The following is a 26,760-nucleotide window of genomic DNA, read 5'->3' as shown; positions in this document are numbered from 1 at the left end:
TTATATACATAGTTAACTCCAGACACAGATCTATCACACCAGAAATTATCATAGATATAGTATATCTATATAGATATACCTAATGACTAAAACATTGTCCAAGAAAAAGTAGAGAAACATCTCCTAATCAGACAGCAAGGATATAGAAAAGTTCTGGCCGAAAAGATTAACTGTAATTCCAGCAGTCATTGAAGCATTGGGTGCAATGACACCTGTACATCAAATGTGTAAGCCCAAATACCAGTAATAATCGACACAAGTCGATTGCAAAAAAGTGTGCTACCCTAGGACACCTATGTACTCGCCTCATCTAACTTTCGCGGAGTCACCCTCGCGAAAATTTCATGCGCGAAACTAAACTATCATAACGAACGAGCGAAAACATGAAATTAAATAGCTTTGTTCATTGATAGTCCAAGAAACAAATGGCAGCAAGTGATCAAATTGCATTATCGACCTCGCCCACACCATTTGACCTGCGGTTCACAATTACAAACTACTCCCAAATTGAAATTTTTTTCTTATCAGTGAACCAGGACAGCATTCCCTGGGGCGGCTGGCCAGCTGAGCCGTCTCAACTTTTTAGGAACTTTCCACGGCTAAGTACAGTCAAACACGGAAAACTCGCCCTCAGATAAAATGTAACATTTCATCTCAAACACACGGTTAACACGAACGGATTTGTTTGGTCCATTCCCACGCAATGGTAAATTGCTTCAAATAACTCGACCTCAACATCATTTATTCGAAAAGTTATTTGCCCAACGGCTATGGAGACGGTTTTTATTGCTGTAGAATATCGTTTTATTCCAAGCCATAGAGACAAACATCAACTTTTAGTAGTTCTTAGGCGTCATTATTATCATCATCAGAGGCAAAATATTCTTGTTAACGACCTTTATAAAGGTTTGCAAAATATCAAGTTTTACCAAACATCCGCTTGGCCATGTCCCATCGAAAGCGTGGAAACCTCCGTATAAACTTAAAATAAAATCGGCAAAATTGATCCTTGTTAAAACGCTCAAAAGAAAAAGATGTCTTTTTTCTGAGCATTTTAACTGCGGTCAAGTTTTGCCTATTTTAATTTAAAAACGTCTCGTCAGTCACATCACCTGAAACAAAACAAACCTCAACGAATAGAAAAATGTTGATACTTTTCGATAAAATTTTTTAAAACTTCACACAAGAGGCCCGGCTGAGGCCCTACATAAGAAAATCTTGTTGGAGGCTTACACCGCCCCCCTCAACACCCCCAGGTGTTCATAACTAGTCGCCTAACATTAGCCGCCCCAACTTGCAACCAGTGAATACAGGCCTGCGGTGAACTGAACCTGATGAATCTAATTATGTTTGTTCCACTGCATTTATTTTCACATCACTATATTTTCGCAGTCATCAGAGCTGCGAAATTAAGTTGCAGTGAAATTTTCTCTGTATGCTAGTCACGAAACTAAATACTAGCAAAATATGAGTGTCCTAGGGTATTTGGAACAGGTCCTATATAAACGAAGGAATTATGTAAGAGCTTTGTTGCCCGCTCCCTGACAAGTTCTCTAGGAAATTCCTTGACAAGTCCAACAATTAGGAACAGCAAGGAACAGCAATGAGCTTTACAGAAACAGCCCTAGTAATACCTTCCGCAACTACAACTCCTGCTGGCACAGTGGGCTGACTGTCCTTAGGAGTTACAGCTCTTGCTTTAATGGGTCTTGTTTGACCAGAGCAGGAGGGAGCAACCCCAGTCAGTGTCACTTCGAGCCTCTCCTCAATCCTGCTGCGTGCTTGGCACTCAAGCACTGCTGACTTGGCTGTTGGATCAAAGGCTTCTGTCACTCCATGCACCGGGTACAACCACTTGATTTCATTGAGCTCTCCACATGGTAAAAGAGGACCATTGCTCCTATAATATAGTAAAAGTGAACATTGTGTTCAAGCTTGCTTGAGAATGCTTGAAAGAGTCATATTCGATTAATCCAAGTACACACAATTCCAATTATACACAATTCGTTCCAAGTTTAGACAACTCTCTATGGCACTAGCCACGCAAATTAATTTTTAGACTGATTTTTAGCCTCAAAGTTCAACATTGATAAGGGTTGGATATACCAATAGCTTGAGATGGCTGGCCACGCAAAGCTGCAAACACCTCTCTTACATCAGCAAGTCTCTTTTTACCAAAATCCAGATTCAATGGAGAAACTGCACGAAATTCACTGTAAGAAAAGCCAACTCCTTCTTTTCTACACATGCAACTCATTAGCTAGTGTTGCTAAAGCAAAAATTCAGCATAATTGGTAAAATCCTTTCTCTCAGATTGCTGTTCTTAACACATGATAAGAATAGCTTTAACTTAAGCTTTGGGAACCACTAGTTTAGATCAACATAGTCACGTACGACTCCCTTAGAGGCATATCATATTTCCAGCCAGATCCATCCAGTTTTCTGACTGTAATGAGGCACAAGGCTTCATACATTCGCATCTCTTCGGGTGCAAAGGATACTGGGATATCAATGGTTGATTTGGGACCTATTCTTATACCCAATGATTTCTTGAGAAGAAGACGAAACGGTGTTTCTGGAGATAAATCGTTACTATTGTGGAAGATCTTGTGATACTGTAAATCTTTGTCTGCAATATCATAGTATATACATTGTTATGCACAGAGCTATACACAAAATACGTACATAGTTATGCGCATAGTTATACATAGTAAATGCATATTTATATTTTATACGCAGTATATGCATAGTTATACTACTTGTAACATCTGATGGTTTTGCCTTCAAGGCTTCCCTCAGATAGATACACAAAGTAAGTGTTAAAAGACAGGATGCGTGGAATTGTCTGGTCATGATATGTTAATTAATTTACATGAGCTACAGAGAGCTGGTTGGTTCGTTTATATCAGTAACGTAAACTGTACCAGTTTATATTTGCATCAGCTCGGACAGGAATCAAGCAACAGTCTACCTGCGGTGCTTTAAAACAAACAACAGTCTACCTGCGGTGCTTTAAAATTAACCAAGACTTAAAATTCTCTCAACTCATAAGGTGAGAAAGGGAGATGATTGATGAGAGATGTGCATGGTGCGAAAGACAGTATGTGAGTGCTGCCAAAGTGAGCTGCTAAAACAAAATAAATACAACAGGAAATATAAATATTTGTATAATAGATACTAAATCATGTTACCTGGATCACTGACTACAGATTGTTCTGAAATGATTATATGCATTTGATAATTGTCAGGTTAACAAAATACAGCTAAATCAAAACATGTTAAGCTAATCCAAACATTTGAATTCTAGATTAAAATCATCATAGCCATCATTTGATGATTTCCTTTGAAGTATTGAAGCAAGAACTTTATACGAATACACTGCATTTTTTTATATGAACACACTGTACTTCTCATATGAGAAATACAGTGTATTTCTCATATGAAGACAATGTATTTCTCATATGAATACACTGTATTTCTCATATGAGTACACTGTATTTCTCATATGAGTACACTGTATTTCTCATATGAGTACACTGTATTTCTCATATGAGTACACTGTATTTCTCATATGAGTACACTGTATTTCTCATATGAGTACACTGTATTTCTCATATGAGTACACTGTATTTCTCATATGAGTACACTGTATTTCTCATATGAATACGCAGTATTTCTTGTATGGATACACTGTATTTCTCATATGAGAAATACAGTGTATTTCCTTTAATTCCTTCCACGACCCAAAAAGTAATGGTAAATACTTCAGTAGAGTAATTTATATACATATATTAATGTCACTGTTTGTAATTGGTCGTTTGTTGTCTGTATGTCCAGTTATAACGACAGAGCTTCAAGAACAAAAAATCTACTGCGCACTGAATTTGAACTTGGAGAATCCAGTCTATCTACTAGGCCTATGGACTATACAATGGAATAATTGTGGTCATACTCAATACATCGGTCAAACTATGCATGTTTAAAGCGCTTGGAAAAAAACCATTGGTTACAACTAGCACGCTTGAAGATCATGACTTCGTGAGAGATCATAACACATAACGATTATTAAGCTGGCTTCAGACATGGCTGTTACTATAGTAAATATTTAGACTAGTTCAAGTTACTAGTTTGAGGTACTCAAAATCATTGGGTACTTATTTTATTACCCGTGCAATGCCGGACATTCATCTAGTATTATATAATAGCAGAATAATGGGTTGTTTAAAACTAAGTAAAAAACTAAATTAAAAAAGAATTAGCTTTATACCAGAAACTCAATTAATTAAGTAATAATCCACAAAAAAGCAAAAAAAATGTTTTTGTAATCCCTTTGCCTTCAAATGAAAAGCAAGCGAAAAGAGGTGGATGGGGCATCGGTAGGAGTGACAGTAAAATACGGAGCTAATCATCTCACTCTTATAAATTAGCATATTCTATATATTTCTGGTTCGGTATATCTTTGATTGTTTGTCACGTCTCCAGTTGCTCGCTTTCCTTTCTTCACCTGTTTTCTCACAATGACTCCCAGACAGTGTAAGATTTATTTTACTATAAGCTTATATTCTAAGAAAATCAGCTGTTTTTCCCTATTTACGCTATCACTAGTCTTCTTCCAGTCTATTTTAAGACAATCAATGCTGTTTATATGTTATGTTAATATTATTGTATTCTGTTAATATTATTGTATTATGTTAATATTATTATATTATGTCAATATCATTCAAGCTCTGCTAAACCAAGTTATATAAAGGCAAACTGTTTACATGTGAACTGATTTACTACAGTGTTTTGAGAAACTTCCAATGACGTATACTATAAACTCCTTTAAGTTTTGTGTCGAATACACGTACTTGTATCAATTGACATCATATTTCAAACTTTTGTATGTAAAGAGATTGATCGCAAGTCAAAGTTTACCATAAAATTATATGTTTTGTTATCAATCACTGTTTCCATGATGCGCAGTACTTCGGAGTTTCGCTCTCTTCGAATCATGGAAACTGCGTCTTCGCACTGAAATCATTGCGCACTGATCAGTGCGAAGCCAGTGCAAATTCACAGCAAGCAAACGGCATTGCGCAGTAGCTGCGCATAGCTCTCATGCTGTGGAGGCAGATTCATCGAAGGCCATAAACTAGCACTAAAGTTATCTTGCTAATCTCGCTTTTTCTATTCTTCCGATCTTCTTTCACTTAAATTTAATTATGGTCTTAATATTTATTTAGGTGATTACTTTCCTAGACTTTGTTATCAATGCCAACACTTCGAAAAATAGGCGGCAAGTCATAAAGTAACATTTAAATAATATATTACTTAAAAATACTTATTCAAATATATTACTTTGTAAAAATTGTGTTACGGTTTGTAAAACCTTGTGAATGTGTATTGTAAATAAAAATATAACGACGACAGAAGCATAAAAAGACTGTTTCTGACGTTCGGTATCCATGATCGATTTTATCTCTCCATCCGGTGATTCGAATTATACAATTTTTCTTCTCTGGCTAATTTGCTGAAAACCACTGCGCAGCATGTAAATGTACAACCCTCTCGACTTAGGAGGGGGCTGCATTGAAGCGCTGCGCATCATGGAAACATAGTGATTAACAAGTCAGGCGTAGTTTTTATGTGTGGTGAGAGCGTTTGAACATAAACTAAAATTAGAAAGTGACAAGAAAGTGTTCTGACTCAATCTGTTTGTGCGGCTGAACATCCTGGTGGTAAACCAGAATAGCAGACGATGAATAAGATAAATGCTTACCAGTAAGCACAACATCAACGCTGATGGTTGTGTCAAGGGGGTTCCTGAAAGGTATGATTACTGTACTGTTTGCTCCAGCTGGTGAACTCAGACTAACTGGCTCTTGTGGTTGGGGCAGGGTTCCTTTGCCTGAAGCTGTGAAGACCCATTCTCCAAACTAGATGATATGAAAAGACAAAATGGATAGACCAAAAAACAGAGACCAAAAATTTCCCTCAGATTTTACAAATATTCCAAAATCTTCCAATTCATGAAAATATAAACATCAATACTGGTTTGGGTAAAATATCCTCTAACCTCTTCACTGTGGAATGTAATCTTTGCCTTGTGGTCAGCTTGGCCAAGAGATGAGGGCATGAAGTTGAGAGGAACTTTGAGAGTTGCCCCAGCCTTGATCACTATCGGCCTCTGGTCATCACGTTCTAGTGAGAAGTTGTTGGCATTAGATATTGTCGGCACAAATTCTAGTGTTTGTGATGTTGGATTGGTCAGTGATATCATCTGCTGAGTCCACCTGTTCAAGATACAACTTTATCAGCTTAATGAACTTGGTGGCTAGCAATAACAACTCGCTACTACACACACATGTTCAGCAAAAAGATTATACCTCTAGACACGCACTAAATGACCTCCCAGCCTATTTACCTTCCAAGCTCACAGGACATCTCTGGAAGATCTGTGATGGCAGGGTTTTCAGCAATCAGATCAATCTCGTACCAGAACTCTCCCGTCGCATCATGGTAGAATATTATACTTCCTTTGGTCTCCCCGATGCAGGTAGGAAAGAAGACTAGTTCATAGGCAGCACTTCCTGCGAGTATTATTATAGAGTGTAAAGATGAGAACGAGGCTCCTTCAGGAACAATAGCTGATGATCTCAGCATTAGTGATAGAAGCCATGTAGAAATATTGTTCCCAGTTATTTATTTCAGCGTCATTCTAACAGCAATATAGTAGTAATGCAATAGCAATATTAATACAACAGTAATATAAATATAATAGTGATATTATTATAATAGTAATATAAATATCAGTATAGCATCATTAGTAATACAAAAGTAATCCAACGACCAAACGAGCGGAGCAAAGTTTGAGAGTTTTTATAATAAATGCATGTGCACACAACTTACGAAAATTATTCATCAAAAACGTCGCAAACCCTTTGACATCTCATCAACAAATTTAACCATCGTTTTGTAGAGTCGTTAAAGTATAATAACGATACAAAACACATATAAGCCTATTTAAATATGTTACCAAGTCTTTGTAAATTGTCGACAGTATCTTAAAACTTACCCATCTGATCGGATTATCCATAAATAGACAGATTAATTTGGCCCAAAATCGCCACAAAACGCTTGAATAGCTTGGTTTAATAAATGTTAAGACCGGCCTACGATATGTCAATAAAGCCATGCGACAGATAGTAGAACTATTTAGCAGTGCGCATTTCACGAGAAAACTGTGCTCATTTCACCAGTCTATGGCATTGTTTACTTGTAATTGAATTTATCCGAAGATTTTTGTAATAAATGTAGACCGTTTGAGGCGTAGACCGATTTACAGGTACGAAATTGTGGTACACAGTTTATCAGCCTATGTTTTTTTGTCCAATCACCGAAGGTTTCATTAAATTATTTAAAACGTTAGCCAAAATTCTTTACAACTTATGTACAAGCTAGGGCCGAACTACAATGCCCCTTTACGACGAGAACATTCTTTTATTTTGCTGCAGTTTGCAGAAAACTTCCAGACGCGTGAACGCTCATACTTGCTTTCTGTTAAAGATCGCTATCAAAACCGTTCTGCATTCAACACAACCAACTTTCAAACTGTGTATAGTAGACAGTAGCTTGCCATTTTACTTCCAATTTCGCATTTCAGAGTTATAATAAACATATTTCCTTATTGTTGTTGTTAAATTACATACATTACAGTAGGTTAGGCCTACAGCTTTAATTAATATTTATTTTATTGTTGTAAAACATAGGTTTGAGATAGTAGTGGATTAAGCGTGATTTTTTTACAATCTTTTGTTTTGCATAATTGACTTTTTGAATTTAACTTCAAAACAACTTGACAACTACCATGGACATACAACTTCCCAAAACACCACGTCGCGGCCAATGGAATGGCCGTCCACGTGTCTCTCAATTATTACAGTGCAATAGGAGGATAAATAGGAGGATAAATAGGTCCTCACAGCAACCATCTACATCAAATGCTGAACTTATCTAACTTTTCTATATTTGTTGAAATTGCTATTTGCACCTTTTTGAAGTCGTGCTCCCTCAAATTTAATTTATGTCATCTCGAACAACTTTCTTTTACACTATACTCTACCAATTCCTGCTGACAACTACTTTTTCAACAACCAGCACTACCCTTTCTTTTTTTCATTATCACTTATTCCATTACCAGGTCGTGGTCAGGGGAATTTCTTGTAATACAAATGTTTGTTTTTTGTTGACATAAATTCGTTGACACATCTGTTAAGAGAGCCGACCCAATGAAAGAGTCACAACTGCTGAAAGGTAAGCTTTAGTTAAAATGCTTCATAGAACAAAACATTTATCAGCTTAAAGATTTCTGGCAGGATCATCAGGTATAACCATCAAGCACTGTTTGAGGATAGCTAAGTGATGTACACTTGCCGGAGGGCTTCTAAACATTATCCTTCACCCCAGAGAGACCCTTCTATATATGTCTACCTCCAATTTTATGTCAGTCTCTGTAAGGTGCTTGATTTCTAAATGAGGCCAGTCCCTCCATACATACCTTTGGCTGGCACGAGAATATCCTTCTCTCCAGAGAGGCCCATCCCATGTATGTCTACTTCCAATTTTATGTCATTCTCTGTAGGGTTCTTCACTCCTATTTCCACTACCGCTCTTTTCTGTAAAGGTTTTCAATTCATGGATTTATCTTGTATTGTAGCGTAGCAAAAACAGACCATTTCATCAAATATACATAATGTAACTAGCGTAGCGACACCCTTGACCCTTCTACAGCCTGAGATACAGAGTGAGGACGCAGACATACCAACAGGAATGCAGTAGCGATACCAAGGATCGCTATACTTACTACTCTACGCCATCAGGTCATGCGCAGGCAGACTCAGACGCTGGTCACTCTGAACCAGCTAACCACGAACTGAGTAAAGATGAAGAAGTAGTGGAGAATAAAGTGAACTCTCCGTAAAAGAAGAGCAAGTAGTTGCAAGAAAGAGAGAGAAGTGAAAAAGATAAATTACAGTAGGAATGGCTGCAGTAGGAATGGCTGCAGTGGGTAATGATACACTCTATGATGCACTCTATGCTGCACTCTATGATGCACTCTATGATACACTTTATGATGCACTCTGTGATGCACTCTATGTGAAAAATGTGATGATAATAGATGCAGAATGCTCACATTCAGTGATGTCTTGGGAACCAGTCAGTGCTTTGAAGAGCTTGCAGAGAAATGTAACCATGTGATGAAGGCTATGGCCAATAGGAGAAGACTTGCAGATGGCAGCGTCGTAATAATGCATGAAATAGGAGACATTGAGATGCCCATTAGAAACCAAGTCGTATGACAGCGGCTCCAGCTAGCAGAAATGAATCGGTGTAACCTGCTAGGGCTGGACTTATTTAGAGAGTACAGACAGAAACAGTGTTATGCTGCGATCATGATGAACAACTAATTCAGGTTGGAGTGTGCCTTACTGAAGCGACAGAACTAACCGCTTATGCAGTGAAGATCAGTGGGAGAACATGGAACTCTATCAGATTGATAGAAACACTACAAAGGCAAGAGTAGTAAAAGCACTAATCATGATGAGAATAGGTATAGTACTGGCAGAGGAAGCATGATAATAGACAGCAAACATTTAGACCCCACATATAGAATAGTTGACAGAATGCTTGGACACAAATAACAAAAAGCTAGTAGAGTAACTACTAAAGATACATGGTGATGCATTCAGTAGAGATCAATGAGTGGGTTCAACAGATATCAGAAAAATTGAAGCCCAGCATACATTAGTAGCAACCCAGGAGGACAGCAGCCTCGAGGCTATCTACACTTGGTTACCATGAAGACACCAGCTAAAAGAACCGCCTGACATCGAAGTAGCTCCGTAGAAGACTAGAAATGGGTAGAGTGGTAGAAAGCATAATGGAAGAGAGCAAAACAACTCTTAATACCCAAAAAAGGCATGATAAAAAAGGAACAAGCCATAATGCTAATATAATCATAAGGTTGGCTTTACATTATGGCAAATATATACCAGATGATAATATTACTATTGGAGGTCATGCCAGCGACAACTTGCGTCTACCGGCTAATAATGTTGAAGGACAACCCAATACGCATACAAGTTACATATCCAGATGCCAGAAAGAAGACCGATGAAATGCCAGAAAGCAACAGAAAAAACCTTGCAAGCGCATGCTGGTCTTTGTGAACCAACTTTTATCTAAATTTTACCAACAACTGTGTGTATTTTCTAGAACATAATTGTCGGTGTAAACACAGGCTCATTTTCTTCTGAAAAGCTAGTAGTATTTAAACACGACAATAGAGAGTTCAATGGCCATATCCTGTCATTCATATGAAACAATTAAGTCAAAGAAGCGGAAGGAGACTAAATCCAAGGAAAAACACACCAAATTTGTGCGACTTCTCTTCCATGATCACCAACAAGCAATGCTGGTCTAGTCATGCGTTGTATGGTATGTATAGCATAAGTGCAAGCATTGTGTACTGAATTCATCCAATACAAAACTTATTTTATGATAGGTTATTCCCTTAGACCTAAAATAGTTTGTTTAAAACTGCATGCACATTAGATTAGTGTACATGTAATAGATTAGTGTATACATATTAGATTAGTGTGCATGCATTAGATTAGTGTATACACATTAGAATAGTGTATACACATTAGAATAGTGTATGAGCACTAGATTAGTGTACCTGCATTAGATTAATGTATACGCGTTAGATTAGTGTATATGTATTAGATTAGTGTATACGTATTACATTAGTGTACATGCATTAGATTAGTGTATACGTATTAGATTAGTGTACATGTATTAGATTAGTGTATACGTATTAGATTAGTGTACATGCATTAGATTAGTGTATACATATTAGATTAGTGTATATGCGTTAGATTAGTGTATACATATTAGATTAGTGTATATGCGTTAGATTAGTGTATACGCATTAGATTAGTGTATATGCATTAGATTAGTGTATACGCATTAGATTAGTGTATATGCATTAGATTAGTGTATACATATTAACAGTTAAACTAGTTTTGCATTTTGCATTTAATTACAATCTATAGCTAATAAAAACTTCAAAGGCTGCCCAACCTCTTTCTGACAGTGCTTCCCAGAGTTAGGTCAATGTCATTCTACTGGACGATAAATTGAAAAATGGTACGATCATAGACAAACATACCTGACAGTTACAGCGTATGGAGATGCTTCTCTCAGCAGGAGCAGGGGCTATGTCGCTAGTCACGCTGTACCAAACTTTGTACCCGTTATACTCATCATCTTCATTGTCAGACCCAACAACTTCATCCCCGTCTGAGTCGTATTGACTGCGGGTAGGTAGTGTTGAATAACTTAATACTTTTGATAGCCCTAGTATCTCTACATAATCTTGCATAGTAGTAAATATCTAACAGGCCGACTAGCTTAATAGATTCTATGATGACAACTGTAAAATATAGCCTTGGTGTTAGAGATAGCTGTAGAAGTAGCTAAGTTATTAGCACCTTCACTGATCCCAGCTACATCCCTTATGTCATTGAAGACACATATCGCTTTCAGATTTTCATAAGAAAGATAATGTTAGACTTCCCTTACACCTATACTATGTATGCTATGTACTTACACATACACTATATATGCTATGTACTTACACCTATACTATGTATGCTATGTACCTACACCTATACTATGTATGCTATGTACTTATACCTATACTATGTATGCAATGTACTTATACCTAAACTATGTATGCAACGTATATACACATACACTATATATGCTATGTACTTACACCTATACTATGTATTCTATGTACTTATACCTATACTATGTATGCTATGTACTTACACCTATACTATGTATGCTATGTACTTATACCTATACTATGTATGCTATGTACTTATACCTAAACTATGTATGCAATGTATATACACATACACTATATATGCTATGTACTTACACCTATACTATGTATTCTATGTACTTATACCTATACTATGTATGCTATGTACTTACACCTATACTATGTATGCTATGTACTTCCACTTATACTGTGTACGCTATGCACTTACACCTACACTATGTATGCTAAGCATTTACACCTATACTATGTATGCTATGTACTTACACCTACACTATGTATGTTATGTACTTACACCTATACTATGTATGCTATGTACCTACACCTATACTATATATGCTATGTACTTATACCTATACTATGTATGCTATGTACTTATACCTAAACTATGTATGCTATGTACTTACACCTATACTATGTATGCTATGTACTTCCACTTATACTGTGTACGCTATGCACTTACACCTACACTATGTATGCTAAGCACTTACACCTATACTATGTATGCTATGTACTTACACCTACACTATGTATGTTATGTACTTACACCTATACTATGTATGTTAAGCACATACACCTATACTATGTATGCTATGCACTTACACCTATACCATGTATGCTTTGCACTTACAACTATACTATGTATGTTATGCACTTACACCTATACTATGTATGCTATGCACTTACACCTATACTATGTATGCTAAGCACTTACACCTATTCTATGTATGCTTTGCACTTACAACTATACCATGTATGCTATGTACTTACACCTAAATAGGTGTAAGTACATAGCATACATGGTAATACTATGTAATAATACTATGTATGCTATGCACTTACACCTATACTATGTATGTTATGAACTTACACCTATACTACATGTATGCTATGCACTGACACTTATACTACGTATGCTTTGCACTTACACCTATACTATGTATGTTATGTACTTACAACTATACTATGTATGCTATGCACTTACACCACTGGATTCTTTCCTGCAACAAATGCAACGACGCCTGTAAACTTTCCTCTGCGCCTAGGCAGCGCTGTCAGCTCATACTTGCCTAACTGGCCTTCAAGCACTGTGAGGACAGGCTTTCCACCAAGGAAAGACAAATCCGTCTCAACCTATAGCAGAAAGCAAAAAACATCCAAATGGTCATGTGAGTTAACATGCGGCTTGTACACAATTAACTCCTATACAGTGCACCCTCGAAATACAATTACCCTGGTATACGATTTTTTCACCCTACGAAGTCAAACATCGTGAGATCTTCACCTCGCTATACGAATTTTATTTCACCATACGATTTTGAGAAAAGCTTCGCCCGAGTTAAAATTTGGCGGTCGGTGTGCTCATAACGCACGTCGGAATAAACAAGACACCGAAATATAGTTTGCCGAAAACATTTTCAGAACGTTTCAGAAGAAACACGATGATCGACTTCTCTCATGTCAGCATACCGCGTGAAAAAATTTGTATAAAATACCCAACCTAGAGCAAATATTTGTTTGTAGCGTTATAATATATTTTACTATAAACTTTTAAGCCAGCATACATATATAACTACAAGTATCTACATTTAATTCGTTAGCTATGGAATCTGAGACCGATAAAAACATTACAAAACGAAGAAAAAATGATTTCTATGTCAACAAAGTTGGATGTCGTAAATAGAAAAAAGGCAAGGTATTATTAACATTGTCAATGAATATGAATGCGACCAATCAGCATATGTAATTATTATTAAAATAAGAACTCCATTAAAGCAAGCACAAGAAGGAGCTTACGACTGAAGATTTGAAGGGGTTACAAGGCCATGCACGCTATCAGCATTCAAAAGGAAAAACCATTTAGTAAGGACGAGGAAGTAGAAGATCCAGAAAACCCCACATTGGCAGAAATATTTCAAGTGTTTAATTTGCTTATGTGAACTGGTACATTAAAACAATGCATGTATAATATATATTATTTATCTCTTGTGTGACATGTTTTTCATATTTTATTTGTTTCCTTTTGATTTTATGTTTTCTTTTCTGGTTTAACCATGTCTTTGCAGGTGGGCTTATTATCTCCTGCGTGAATACCATTCATAGTATGTATGTAACTCATATAACTAGCTACTCAAGATAGTTGACGCATTTACATTTCTTTCTGAAACTTGTTAAAGCCCTGTCCTTTAGGGTATAAATACGTACAAACTTTCTACGTATGGTTACATTGATTCTTGTGCACATTTAATACAAGAAAAACTACTGTAGCACCTTCTCTGGATCCTTCTACAAGCGTTAGCTAGCTAGCAGTTTTTTGCATTGCACCAGCATTTTTTTTCTTATAAACCAGAAGAAAAATTGGACAGGATTAAACAACTTTTTTTAGCCTACTAAAAATTCCATTTCATTACGTATTCAATTAATCTTCAAGTATACAGCAACATAATTAGCATTGATACATTTTTGCCTCCTTTCTGCTTTACTCGCTACATGTACCAGCTAAAGTCACGTTACTCCAAAGGTATGTACGTCCTGTATAATAGTAAATAAAATTTCATTTTTCTTTTCGGTAACCATTAAATGGTCAGGTGTGTGAGAGGCCACTTTCGATAACTGCATCGCTTGGCTTATCTTATTGAATTCTGGTTGAAAAATGTTTCAACCAGACACGCCAAATTTTATAATGAAAGTGAAGACAGAAACTTATGAAGAATAAAATTTCGTGATGAAAAGTTGAAATTCATTAAAATAGTTCAAAATACATACTAAAACTTAATTTAAGGGTGAGTTTGACAAGCTAAACTTATTTGAAGTGAATTCAAAGTTTATGTTATGCGTACTTTTTCTTTCATTGTATAATTACAATGGTTTCTATACCCGGACATACAATTTTTTCACCATACGATGCCAGCCTTGAAACGGATCAACATCGTATCTCGAGGGTGCACTGTATACTGGAAGGTTTGTAACTCATTTCAGAATATTGCTATAGACTACACAGATTAATCAGCTCAATGGCTTTCAGTGCCCATGAACAGTCTAGCTAACATAACTTCACAGGAATTAACATTCTAGCTAACATAACTTCACAGGAATGAGCAGTCTAGCTAACATAACTTCACAGGAATTAGCATTCTAGCTAACATAACTTCACAGGAATGAGCAGTCTAGCTAACATAACTTCACAGGAATGAGCAGTCTAGCTAACATAACTTCACAGAAATGAGCAGTCTAGCTAACATAACTTCACAGGAATGAGCAGTCTAGCTAACATAACTTCACAGGAATGAGCAGTCTAGCTAACATAACTTCACAGAAATGAGCAGTCTAGCTAACATAACTTCACAGGAATGAGCAGTCTAGCTAACATAACTTCACAGAAATGAGCAGTCTAGCTAACATAACTTCACAGAAATGAGCAGTCTAGCTAACATAACTTCACAGGAATGAGCAGTCTAGCTAACATAACTTTACAGAAATGAGCAGTCTAGCTAACATGACTTCACAGGAAATGTTTAGATTTTTGATATTTATTCTTTGTGGCCACATACATGTAACTATGCAAAATATATTTATCCATATGTTCGATACAAAATTTTGTCTATTGCTGCCTGGATAGACCTAACAACAACAGTCAGTTGTACCAAATAAATTAACAATTGGTTGCTGAAATACTCAAAAAAATGAAAGCTGACTTTTCAAATTTCTCTAGCATTGATGTGACTGATCGTCATGTAAGTTGTAATTTATAAGTTAAAAGTAAGTTATGTGAGTAAGATCATGTAAGTAGCTTTATGTAAGTACTATTATGTAACTACTATTATGTAAGTAATGTACTATCATGTAAGTACTATTATGTAACTCACTCACCCTGTACACAAGCTTTTTCTTAGTCACATTTGGAACATCAACTATTTTAGACCAAGGACTGTTCACAGCTCCTTTTATAGTGATTTTTTCGAGAGGGAGCGGCTCTGTAGCCACCCCTATCAGATCAAAGATGTGTTCATGACAATCGGCCTTGTTCTCTAACAACAGACTGCCATCAATAGTTGCTTCGTAAGCAGGTCTAAAGGTGAGCGGGTATGTTGTAACCTGCATAGCCTTGGCTATCAGAGACGGCGGGCCAAAGAATCCCATCCCTACGAACAGTTGTCAACATTAAAGGTTTACTTGCAACAAATTTCCCATTACAGTTATTTGGTATCAAAAGATTTATGTTTTACTCTGCTGTGTTACAAGCTAAAAAAGCGAACAGTCAATCGCCACCATCACGAAAATGCTGCACATGTAGATTAGAATTCATTTCCAAAACGGCTCAAATGGGACATAGTTGAACAAGATGGCTTCTGTTTACACTTTCATGCAACCTTATTCGCCGAAATATTTTCACAAATATACTTGAAGCATTTAATGAAACTATGTCTATCGTCCTTGCACGCCTATTTCATCATCATTGTAACACTGTCACCTTGAGCACTGATATCTCAAAACCTACTGTAACAATTCATTTAATTTTTCACCCTTAGCTTGAAGGAATACATATCATTGTCTGATAAACATTACAAGCCTGTTGGTCACCTGTGATAATCGAAAAATGCTGCAGAAATTATTCGAGCTGTTTGGCAGGAAGTATTGGATCACATAATCAGATTACGACTAGACGACTAGACCAAGCCGAAACAAAACTGTAAAGTAACGAGCATCTATATTTGATACGGGGTCTTCGGTAAAACCCGAAGTGTTTGTCATAAACTAATGCTACGACACGTTTTATATTGAGCCTTTTACTGGCCTTTCAATTCACGTGAAAACATCACGTGTCAAAACAATAACCAAATGGATTAACTACGTCAGAGAAATAAACAGATTCCGATCTAAGGCGGTTTTGTGATGGCGGCGATTAACTGTTCGTTTTTGAGCTTTCAAGAGCTTGTAATCACATTTCCACATATTTTGCACCTACAATGTACAGCACAGCAGAGTAAGACATAGTGACTCTTTTGATACCAAATAACTGTAATGTGAATTTTGTTGCAAGTAAACCTTTAAATGAACTCAAAAGATAATCCAAATGAAATACTGCTTGAAAATAAATTGCAGACTGAAACTAGACAACATTTATGTTCAGACTTACAAAAGCCAATCACAGTTTACTCAGTATTATCAGTTAATCTCGCCTATGCTTTAGCCGCTGTCCACCGGCCAGTAATCTTACCGAAACATCTACAGTATTATATTAGCGTGTCGTCAGAAACAATTGTCCAAAGGCTAGCAATAAAATTTACTGAACAAATATCTGTACCTTCCAAACATGACAACTCTTACAAAGTGGCGAACAGTGTTCAAAACTTGTGAATTTTTATACAAGTCACTATTGCTGTGAGCATATAACATTCAATTGAGGAGATAAATCCAAAACAAAACTGAACAACTAGGCAAGCAAATTATAATGACTCAGATCCATGCGATATCTTAGAATATTCCTACCATCTATCTGAGCATCCAAGTGCCAGTCATGCTTGCTTGTGTTTATAATTGGGATGTTTTGGATGACACTTTGGTGGACAGGGGCTCGCAACTCCAGTTGTGCGCTAGATAACACAAGACTTTAGCCATATTGGGCAAACAATAAGTCAACATTTCAAATGCTCTGAATAATAGCTGATACAATAGCATAGCAATACATGTATATAGCTATAGCTATATAGCAATAGGCTCGCAACATCTGCCTTCAGCACAATTGTAAGAAATGACAGAAAATCTGGTAGGACTTGCAGGTAAAGTTAAGCCTTAAAAGTTTTTTTACTGCTTCACCCACAGGTCAGTCAGCAGGAATATAAGCGAGTCAGTCACCTGCCCTAAACTGTCATAATTATATACAATTAGGCTAGTTGCCATTGGACTTGTAGCAGTGAATCTGAGTATAATGCTGGCAGCTCTTAAATTGTACTGCTTTCTTGCACAGTATACGGTGAGCACTAGCTGTCTCATCCATCATGTTATATTTCTACAATGCAACCCTTCTACTCGTGATACTTGAATGCACTGATTATTAATTCATGTAAGAAAATGCTCATTCAACAAATTTTGTTGCAATTTCATCTCATAAGTAGACAAGAAAGATTACACTTTTGAAAATCTTCTTTGAACTTGGCAACATTGGCATAGGCGAGAGATTGGAGCAAAATATAATCAAATAGAGAGATAACTCCAAAAGAGTTTGACAGCGTGTTAGTAGGCAAGCCTAATGACGAGTAGAACTGCTCACCTGCAGCCCGGAGGATTGACTGTGCACTCAACCTGATAAACTCTGATGTCATCAGGCGCTTCCAATATGATTCGACAAGGATAGTGACCTGATTTATCTGATGTAAACTTTATCGGCAGGTCTATGGTTCCATCATCCAATACCATGCCTGCAAAGGTAATACAGTTCAACGTATTCATTTGAGTCCTCGATGGTGGACAGACATTCACCACAAAAAACTAAGTCAGTTTGTGACGGTTTTGATGAGTTGAGAAAGCATCACAACTTTAGCTGGCTGGAATAGCTACATTAAAGACATCCATAACTGGACAACTGTTATGGAGCGGAGATCTATGACTATGCAACCATAGAGTTAGCCTATGCGTCCAAAGAGTCACAAACACAGACATGTTAAAGAACAAGAGGGATAGAAGCTATTGTTAGAAACTGCATCCTGATACCTGTCCGGAGCCTTTGACCTGAGACTGTTAAAACAACAAATTCTTGACAAGTAGGAATATATATAATATAATGTTTATATATAGCCTCTGCATTCATGTACTAGCTGGTCATTCGAGCCATGTTTGGTTGGTTTAAATAGCCTTTGATTGCTCTTTGAACACAGTGTTAAGAAATATAACAACAATGATATATCATTAGTTAATATAACAATAATGATACATCATTAGGTAATATAACAATAATGATATATCATTAGGCAATATAACAATAATGATATATCATTAGTTAACATAACAATAATGATATATCATTAGTTAATATAACAATAATGATACATCATTAGGTAATATAACAATAATGATATATCATTAGGCAATATAACAATAATGATATATCATTAGGTAATATAACAATAATGATATATCATTAGGTCATATAACAATAATGATATATCATTAGTTAACATAACAATAATGATATATCATTAGGTAATATAACAATAATGATATATCATTAGGTCATATAACAATAATGATATATCATTAGTTAACATAACAATAATGATATATCATTAGTTAACATAACAATAATGATATATCATTAGTTAATATAACAATAATGATATATCATTAGGTAAGATAACAATGATGATATATCATTAGTTAACATAAAGATAACTAGAAATTCCACTGCCATACAGCCCACGACCAAAGTGATATTGGAAAAAAGAAAGGGTACTGTTGGTTGAGAAATGCAATATTAGCAGTCAAATAGGATAACTGCAATTGTAGCTGTAATGTACTGGGTGTGGGTGTTATTATATACAACAAATAGCAATAATGAAAGGAAAGGATTATGTTTATATCTCTCCTCCTGCAAAAATAGAAATGCAATATCGGCCAATATTAGAAGTAAAATGCACTGATATAGATTTTTAGAAAATCTGTACTACATAGTCATTGTTCTGTAGTCATCCAAACTTATAATTAATTATTGTAATAATCTCATAAGAACTGTTAAAAATATCATCGTCATTTCCTTTACTTATACTGCATTGGACATCAGTTAGAATACCAAAGTACTCAAATGTGTCAGCAAATGAAATTGAAAATGAAAAAATTGAAATCGACAAGAATGAAACGATTTCTGTACTCCTATGTTAATTGCTGAAACCTTGGGAACAATGCTATAGACTGGTGAAAAGTGCACGTTTTTTTTCGTGAAACGCGCAAGACTTTATCGTTCTATTCTCTGTCGCTCGGCGTTTCAATTTCCGGTCTTAACTTTTATTAATCCAAGCTTTTCAAGCGTTTTGTGGTGACTTTCGTTCAAAGAAATCTGTCTATTTGTGTAGAATCCGATCAGATGGGTTAGTTTTAGGAATTTGCGGTAACCTTTCTAAGGCTTGGTAACATATTTAAATAGGTTTATATGCGTTTTGTATCATTATTATACTTAAACGACTTAACTGAAAAATAGTTAAATTTGTTGATAGGATTTCGTTGCAAGAGTTTGGTGACGGCCGTTAACGGATAATATTTTGGGAGTTGTGTGCACATGTGCATTTATCATAATCTCCCAATCAATCGTTTCACTCTTGTTTGGTCGTGGGATAACAACAATGATATATCATTAGGTAATATAACAATAATGATATATCATTAGGCAATATAACAATAATGATATATCATTAGGTCATATAACAATAATGATATATCATTAGTGAACATAACAATAATGATATATCATTAGTTAACATAACAATAATGATATATCATTAGTTAATATAACAATAATGGTATATCATTAGGTAATATAACAATAATGATATATCATTAGTTAACATAACAATAATGATATATCATTAGTTAATATAACAATAATGATATATCATTAGGTAATATAACAATAATGATATATCATTAGGTAATATAAGAATAATGATATATCATTAGTGAACATAACAATAATGATATATCATTAGTTAACATAACAATAATGATATATCATTAGTTAATATAACAATAATGATATATCATTAGGTAATATAACAATAATGATATATCATTAGGTAATATAAGAATAATGATATATCATTAGGTAATATAAGAATAATGATATATCATTAGTTAACATAACAATAATGATATATCATTAGGTAATATAACAATAATGATATATCATTAGTTAACATAACAATAATGATATATCATTAGTTAATATAACAATAATGATATATCATTAGTTAACATAACAATAATGATATATCATTAGGTAATATAACAATAATGATATATCATTAGTTAACATAACAATAATGATATATCATTAGTTAATATAACAATAATGATATATCATTAGGTAATATAACAATAATGATATATCATTAGGTAATATAAGAATAATGATATATCATTAGGTAATATAAGAATAATGATATATCATTAGTTAATATAACAATAATGATATATCATTAGGTAATATAACAATAATGATATATCATTAGGTAATATAAGAATAATGATATATCATTAGTGAACATAACAATAATGATATATCATTAGTTAACATAACAATAATGATATATCATTAGTTAATATAACAATAATGATATATCATTAGGTAATATAACAATAATGGTATATCATTAGGTAATATAACAATAATGATATATCATTAGGCAATATAACAATAATGATATATCATTAGGTAATATAACAATAATGATATATCATTAGGTCATATAACAATAATGATATATCATTAGGTAATATAAGAATAATGATATATCATTAGTTAACATAACAATAATGATATATCATTAGGTAATATAACAATAATGATATATCATTAGGTAATATAACAATAATGATATATCATTAGTTAATATAACAATAATGATACATCATTAGGTAATATAACAATTATGATATATCAAAAACTGCAATATAAATTATAAAATTTAGTCAATAGTGTCTATGATTGGACACATCAAGTTTAACCCGTAGTATAGCTGAGGGTTGACTTATTATAAGCAGGCCTCAGGCTAAACAACCTTTAATCTATCTTACATACAAATATAAATAAAAGAAAAAGGCTAAATAGCTGTGGATATGATCTGCTCGGTAAATAAGCTTTTGAGATGTGATTGGTTAAAAATGCTGTATGTAACCTGTGATTGATTAAATAGGCTGTGTGTAGCTGGTGATTGGTTAAGAAGGATGTGGGTAGATGTAATTGGTTAACAAGGCTGTATGTAGCCTGTAATTGGTTAAGAAGGCTCTGTGTAGATGTGATTGGTTAAGAAGGCTGTGTGTAGCCTGTTTGCTAACCTTCAACTTTGGTGCCCTGCAGGGCGGCAGGCTTAGCCTGAGAGTTGGGGTGAGGCACAATGATGGTGGACGGGCAAGAGAAATACTTGGAGTCAATGCTAACTGTGAATTGCGTCCCTCGGTGGTGCTTGGCCTGCATTACAAAGGCAAGAAATTCACCTCTTAATTACAGTACAATTAAATTTACCTCCTACTTGCAGTACAATGTCAAGAAACTTACCTACTACTTACAGTGAAATTTTAAGAAACTTACCTGCTTACAGTAAGCACAATGACAAAAAACTTACCTAGTATGGACAGTACAAAAGAAATAACTACTCTATAAAGGCATGCTGGTGGTCAGTTCATCGAGCTACCACAGGGAAAGTGGTGATTAGCCTATAATGACATGATGGGGTCAGTTCATAGAGCCATCACAGGGAAAGTGGTGACTAGCCTATAATGACATGCTGGGGTCAGTTCATAGAGCTATCACAGGGAAAGTGGTGACTAGCCTATAATGACATGCTGGGGTCAGTTCATAGAGCTATCACAGGGAGTGGTGACTAGCCTATAATGACATGCTGGGGGTCAGTTCATAGAGCTATCACAGGGAGTGGTGATTAGCCTATAATGACATGCTGGGGTCAGTTCATAGAGCTATCACAGGGAGTGGTGACTAGCCTATAATGACATGCTGGGGGTCAGTTCATAGAGCTATCACAGGGAGTGGTGACTAGCCTATAATGACATGCTGGGGGTCAGTTCATAGAGCTATCACAGGGAAAGTGGTGATTAGCCTACAATGACATGCTGGGGTCAGTGGGGTGCAGCTATAAACTAGACTAGTTTCACACAACTAGACACATGTGAGAGTGCTCAGCTCCCAAAAGTAGATAGAATATTTCGAGAAAAGAACTTGAAAAATATTTTTTTGAAAAATCTTTAGCTCTGTGCATAGAATTGAGAGTTGTGGTTGTGATCCAATCAAAAAATTGTTACCTTAGGTTGCTTTTGGCTGCTGTGGAGTTTTCCCCCCACTGTGAGCAGCTGAACGGCTTTAGTTGTAATAGTAGAGCTATTAAGGGTGCCGGTGACCCGCCGCCTCTCATATTCCATCTCGGTCATCTGCTGGTGCGCGGCAGTGATGAGAGCCTCCTCTCGCCGAATGTTGGTCATGGGTATCGTCAACAGCTCTTCTAGTAGCTGCCCCTCTTCACACTTCCAGTACACCACATCATCCCTGCCTCCAAACTGGCCGAGTCCCCGGCCTGCAATAGTCAACCAATATAGTGGTAAAGACTGTGGAACTCACTAAATGCAGAACAGCAACGCTATTTAGCACTAGTGCAGAAAAGAAGCCTCGTGTAGCAGCGTAATAAGGTGTGGGCGGCACACTTGTTTGAGAACAAATTCATGCTACATCCTGGAGGAGAACACAAGATTTCGCATGACAATATAATAAAATCAAATGCAACAAAACACGCTACAGTATGACAATGCAATCTAACCAACTAGAGTGTCATATAAATAAACAGACACAGCACTGTAATACTATAAGCGATAGTTGGTAGAGCGCAGTTTTACCAGCTAGCATGAATCAGAATTACACTCCAGCGGCTGCTAACTAGTGCACACCCTTTTGCCGTTCACACGCTAATGTTAGGCATCCCACATCATACATACTAATGTTAGGATACTAAAGCTAAAGCGCAAAGCCTATAAGTACCAAAGTTCTCTAAGGCATCGTCTGAAAGGTCCCAAACAGAATCAATGACTTTCAGCTCATCAAAGAATTCGAAAGATCAAATAAATCAATGTTTGTACGACGGACAATCATACAAATATTCGAAAGCAAGGAGGGGAAAACCATTATTATGGAAAGATCTCGACCAATCAACACCCACAATAGTTTACACTAAACATGTTGACTAATTGATGTCTGAGATGTAATTTGTAATGGTAACCATGACAACTGGTGCTTAGTTCAGCAACCTAGTGCCATGTAGCGGAGAGTCCAGTAAACCAAACAGGAAACGAAAACGCTAGTTTCCAAACAAGCAGACGATTTTATACAAGCTAAGCTACAACCAAGAGATCATTGCATTAACAAACAAAAATAATTTCCATTTCTGGTAGCTCTTAAATTGATGTTTTTATTATACAATATTTGAAAGAGGACAAAACTCCCTACAAGGTGATGCCAATAATTTTATAATTTAGGATAAGAAAACCGTTTTAAAGCTAAAGTCAAAGTACACGTCTTACCTAAATTGGTACCTAGCTCAAATTCTGATAGGTTTTGTCTCTGCAAACAGCTGCAGGTTTGTTTTTCTAGAGGAATTATACGTTTTATAATAAAATTCATATTAAAAAAAAGTGCATATTCAAATATGCACTAAATTACCAAATCCATTAGCCAAATAAGCATATAGCATGGTCATCTATATAGAGTTCTCAAAGTTGCGTACGCATGACTTTCACTATGTCTAGCTATAGCTATTAAAATCGTAGAATGAAGAATCGCAGAAGATTTGATCTCGGACCTTTCTGTTTACCAGTCCAATCCCGTACCGATTAAGCCACACAAGGTTGATGAATTCATTTGGCGATATATTTCGTTATATGAGTGTAAATATGCTACCCATCTTCGTTACGGTGCAATGATTTAGAGCGGTAGCTAGCGTAATTTTATGCATGCTCAATCGTGAGAGCATGTAGTTAGCTTTTATTAGTAAGCTTACGCAAATTATCTATTGGCAATGTGCCAGGCTAATGGCGAGTGCCAGGCAACTACATTACCTGCCACTTTATATAAGCTGTTTTTAATACACATGCAGTTTTTAATACCAGTGAACACCTGACATTTGGCTAGTGTATATATATACATATATACACTAGCTTACTAGCCTATATTGTACATAGCAATATATACTCAAAAGGTTTTGAGTATATATTGCTATATACAATATATAGTATATATTGTATATAGCAATATATACTCAAAAGGTTTTGAGTATATATTACTATATACAATATTAATTTTTAGTTAATTTTTCTGCATAAGACCATAACTCTGCAATAGAAACTGACTAAATCATTGGTTCTGAAAATGATCACCTTCAATAGTAAGCTATATAGACTTACTGGCAGCTGCCGCACTGCTGATTCGGACGCTGTTAGGGCCAGGCTTGAATGGCAAAGCGGAGACCTGAGGGTAGCCAGCCTTGACCTCGACTGTGTAGAGAAACTCTCCGATACTCTCATTCATCAGTATGACTGAGCAGCAGTACTTGCCTGTAGAGATCAATGCCAAACTGGAGTGAGATGCTTGTAAGCACTGATTATGAGTAATTTCTGTGAGGTCCAAAACGAGACGCACTTTTATTGTAGGGATAACTCCTACTAATTCTACACACGAGACACTCTAAGTCGTTACCGAGGTTGAAAGGAAGAAAGTGGAGCTGTATAGTTCTAGTTTCATGGGCTTTTAGGTACACAGTCTCTGCTGGGCAAAAGAAGGCGCTCATCTTGCTCGACCCGTCAATCAGCTCATCTGTCAAATTTAGGAAGTTAAACTATAGGCAACACTTGATCATTTCTTATTTAATTGTACTCTGTCTATGCTGAGAATAAGTAATATGGAAACGTTAGTGACAAGGGAGATAACAATCAAGGCTTGTGACCGGTGCAGTTGCATACAAAAAATGGAGGCTATAAGAATATGCATAGTGGTAATTAAAAGAAAAAAAGACTCGATATACTTTGCAATGAAATAAAGCTAGCGACTAGAATAAGATACAGTAATTGTTGCCAGACTTATTGCTAATATAAAAGACAACTCTAGGAACTTTCGGTATCCATGATTTTCCCATTGTCAACATAAAACGATCTTTACTATAATAAGAGCCATGTCCCTCCGTCCATTCGTCTGCCTCAAGCATGCTTAGAAGTTAGAAAAAAAATTGCTTTCAAAATTCACAACTTTCAGCTTGATAGACCAATACTTGCCCATCTGGGCTAATCAATTGCCATACTATGGTTTGGAGCAATTGCGTAGTTACTTATTACACCGGATAATCTCTCACAGTCCACCAAAATTCTAGGTTACTAGTAGTTATTCCCGGCTGCCCCGCACCAACACTACTTGATGTGTAACTATGAAAGGAGGGGAGATAGTACTTGAGTGAATCTACCACAAGATGGGGACATGGTTAGTCCTTTTGAGGATCAAACAAAAAAAGAGATATAGTTAGTTGTTTAGTAGAACTATCAAGGAAACGATAATAACTAGCTGAATGCACAAAATAAAATGAAACAAAGTTTGTCTTCTGGAGAATCGCTCAATAAGAACACTGAGAACCTTTTGTATTTTTTGGTAATGTCTCCTAAAGACAGATATCAAGTACTGCAAGCGCGAGCAGATAATAACCACACAAAACTACAATGCATGGCTGCTTCTGAATAATCCTACAGGGAGAAAAACTTAAAATAATTTTCAGGCCCAACTTACGAGCAGCCGCAGTCTGCATTGCCAAATCTACAGTCTCAGTTTTCTCAATGAGTGGGGGAGACGGTGTCTCTACTGTACGCTGTCCATGGTTGATCCTGCTTTTGACTTTTTTTGCCTTCTTCTTTGCCTTAGTCACTTTTTTCCTGTGAGAGTCAAAGTTATAACATAAGTGATGAGTGTGACAGTCAAAGTTATAAAATAAGTGATGAGTGTCATAATCAAAGTTATAACATAAGTGATGAGTGTGATAGTCAAAGTTATAACATCAGTGATGAGTGTCATAATCAAAGTTATAACATAAGTGATGAGTGTGATAGTCAAAGTTATAACATAA

The 26,760-nt window shown here is 35.8% G+C and overlaps 1 protein-coding gene across 1 annotated transcript in view; it reads right to left on the bottom strand.

Moving 5' to 3' along the window:
• The window catches only part of LOC137404995 (cilia- and flagella-associated protein 47-like), a 94,916-nt gene that overhangs the window by 10,574 nt on the left and 57,582 nt on the right, over positions 1 to 26,760 (bottom strand). Inside the window, 16 exon segments of the mRNA XM_068091221.1 lie at positions 1,635 to 1,948; positions 2,398 to 2,629; positions 5,762 to 5,918; positions 6,059 to 6,275; positions 6,407 to 6,572; positions 8,540 to 8,657; positions 11,213 to 11,357; positions 12,876 to 13,024; positions 15,761 to 16,032; positions 17,381 to 17,484; positions 18,162 to 18,309; positions 21,935 to 22,067; positions 22,916 to 23,184; positions 25,061 to 25,210; positions 25,353 to 25,469; positions 26,427 to 26,569. Coding sequence (XP_067947322.1) covers positions 1,635 to 1,948; positions 2,398 to 2,629; positions 5,762 to 5,918; positions 6,059 to 6,275; positions 6,407 to 6,572; positions 8,540 to 8,657; positions 11,213 to 11,357; positions 12,876 to 13,024; positions 15,761 to 16,032; positions 17,381 to 17,484; positions 18,162 to 18,309; positions 21,935 to 22,067; positions 22,916 to 23,184; positions 25,061 to 25,210; positions 25,353 to 25,469; positions 26,427 to 26,569 — 2,834 coding nt within the window.

Source organism: Watersipora subatra, chromosome 9, assembly GCF_963576615.1.
Source record: "Watersipora subatra chromosome 9, tzWatSuba1.1, whole genome shotgun sequence".
NCBI lineage: Eukaryota > Metazoa > Bryozoa > Gymnolaemata > Cheilostomatida > Watersiporidae > Watersipora > Watersipora subatra.
Note: the sequence above shows the minus strand (reverse complement) of the source record. Positions and strands in the feature narration are given on the sequence as shown.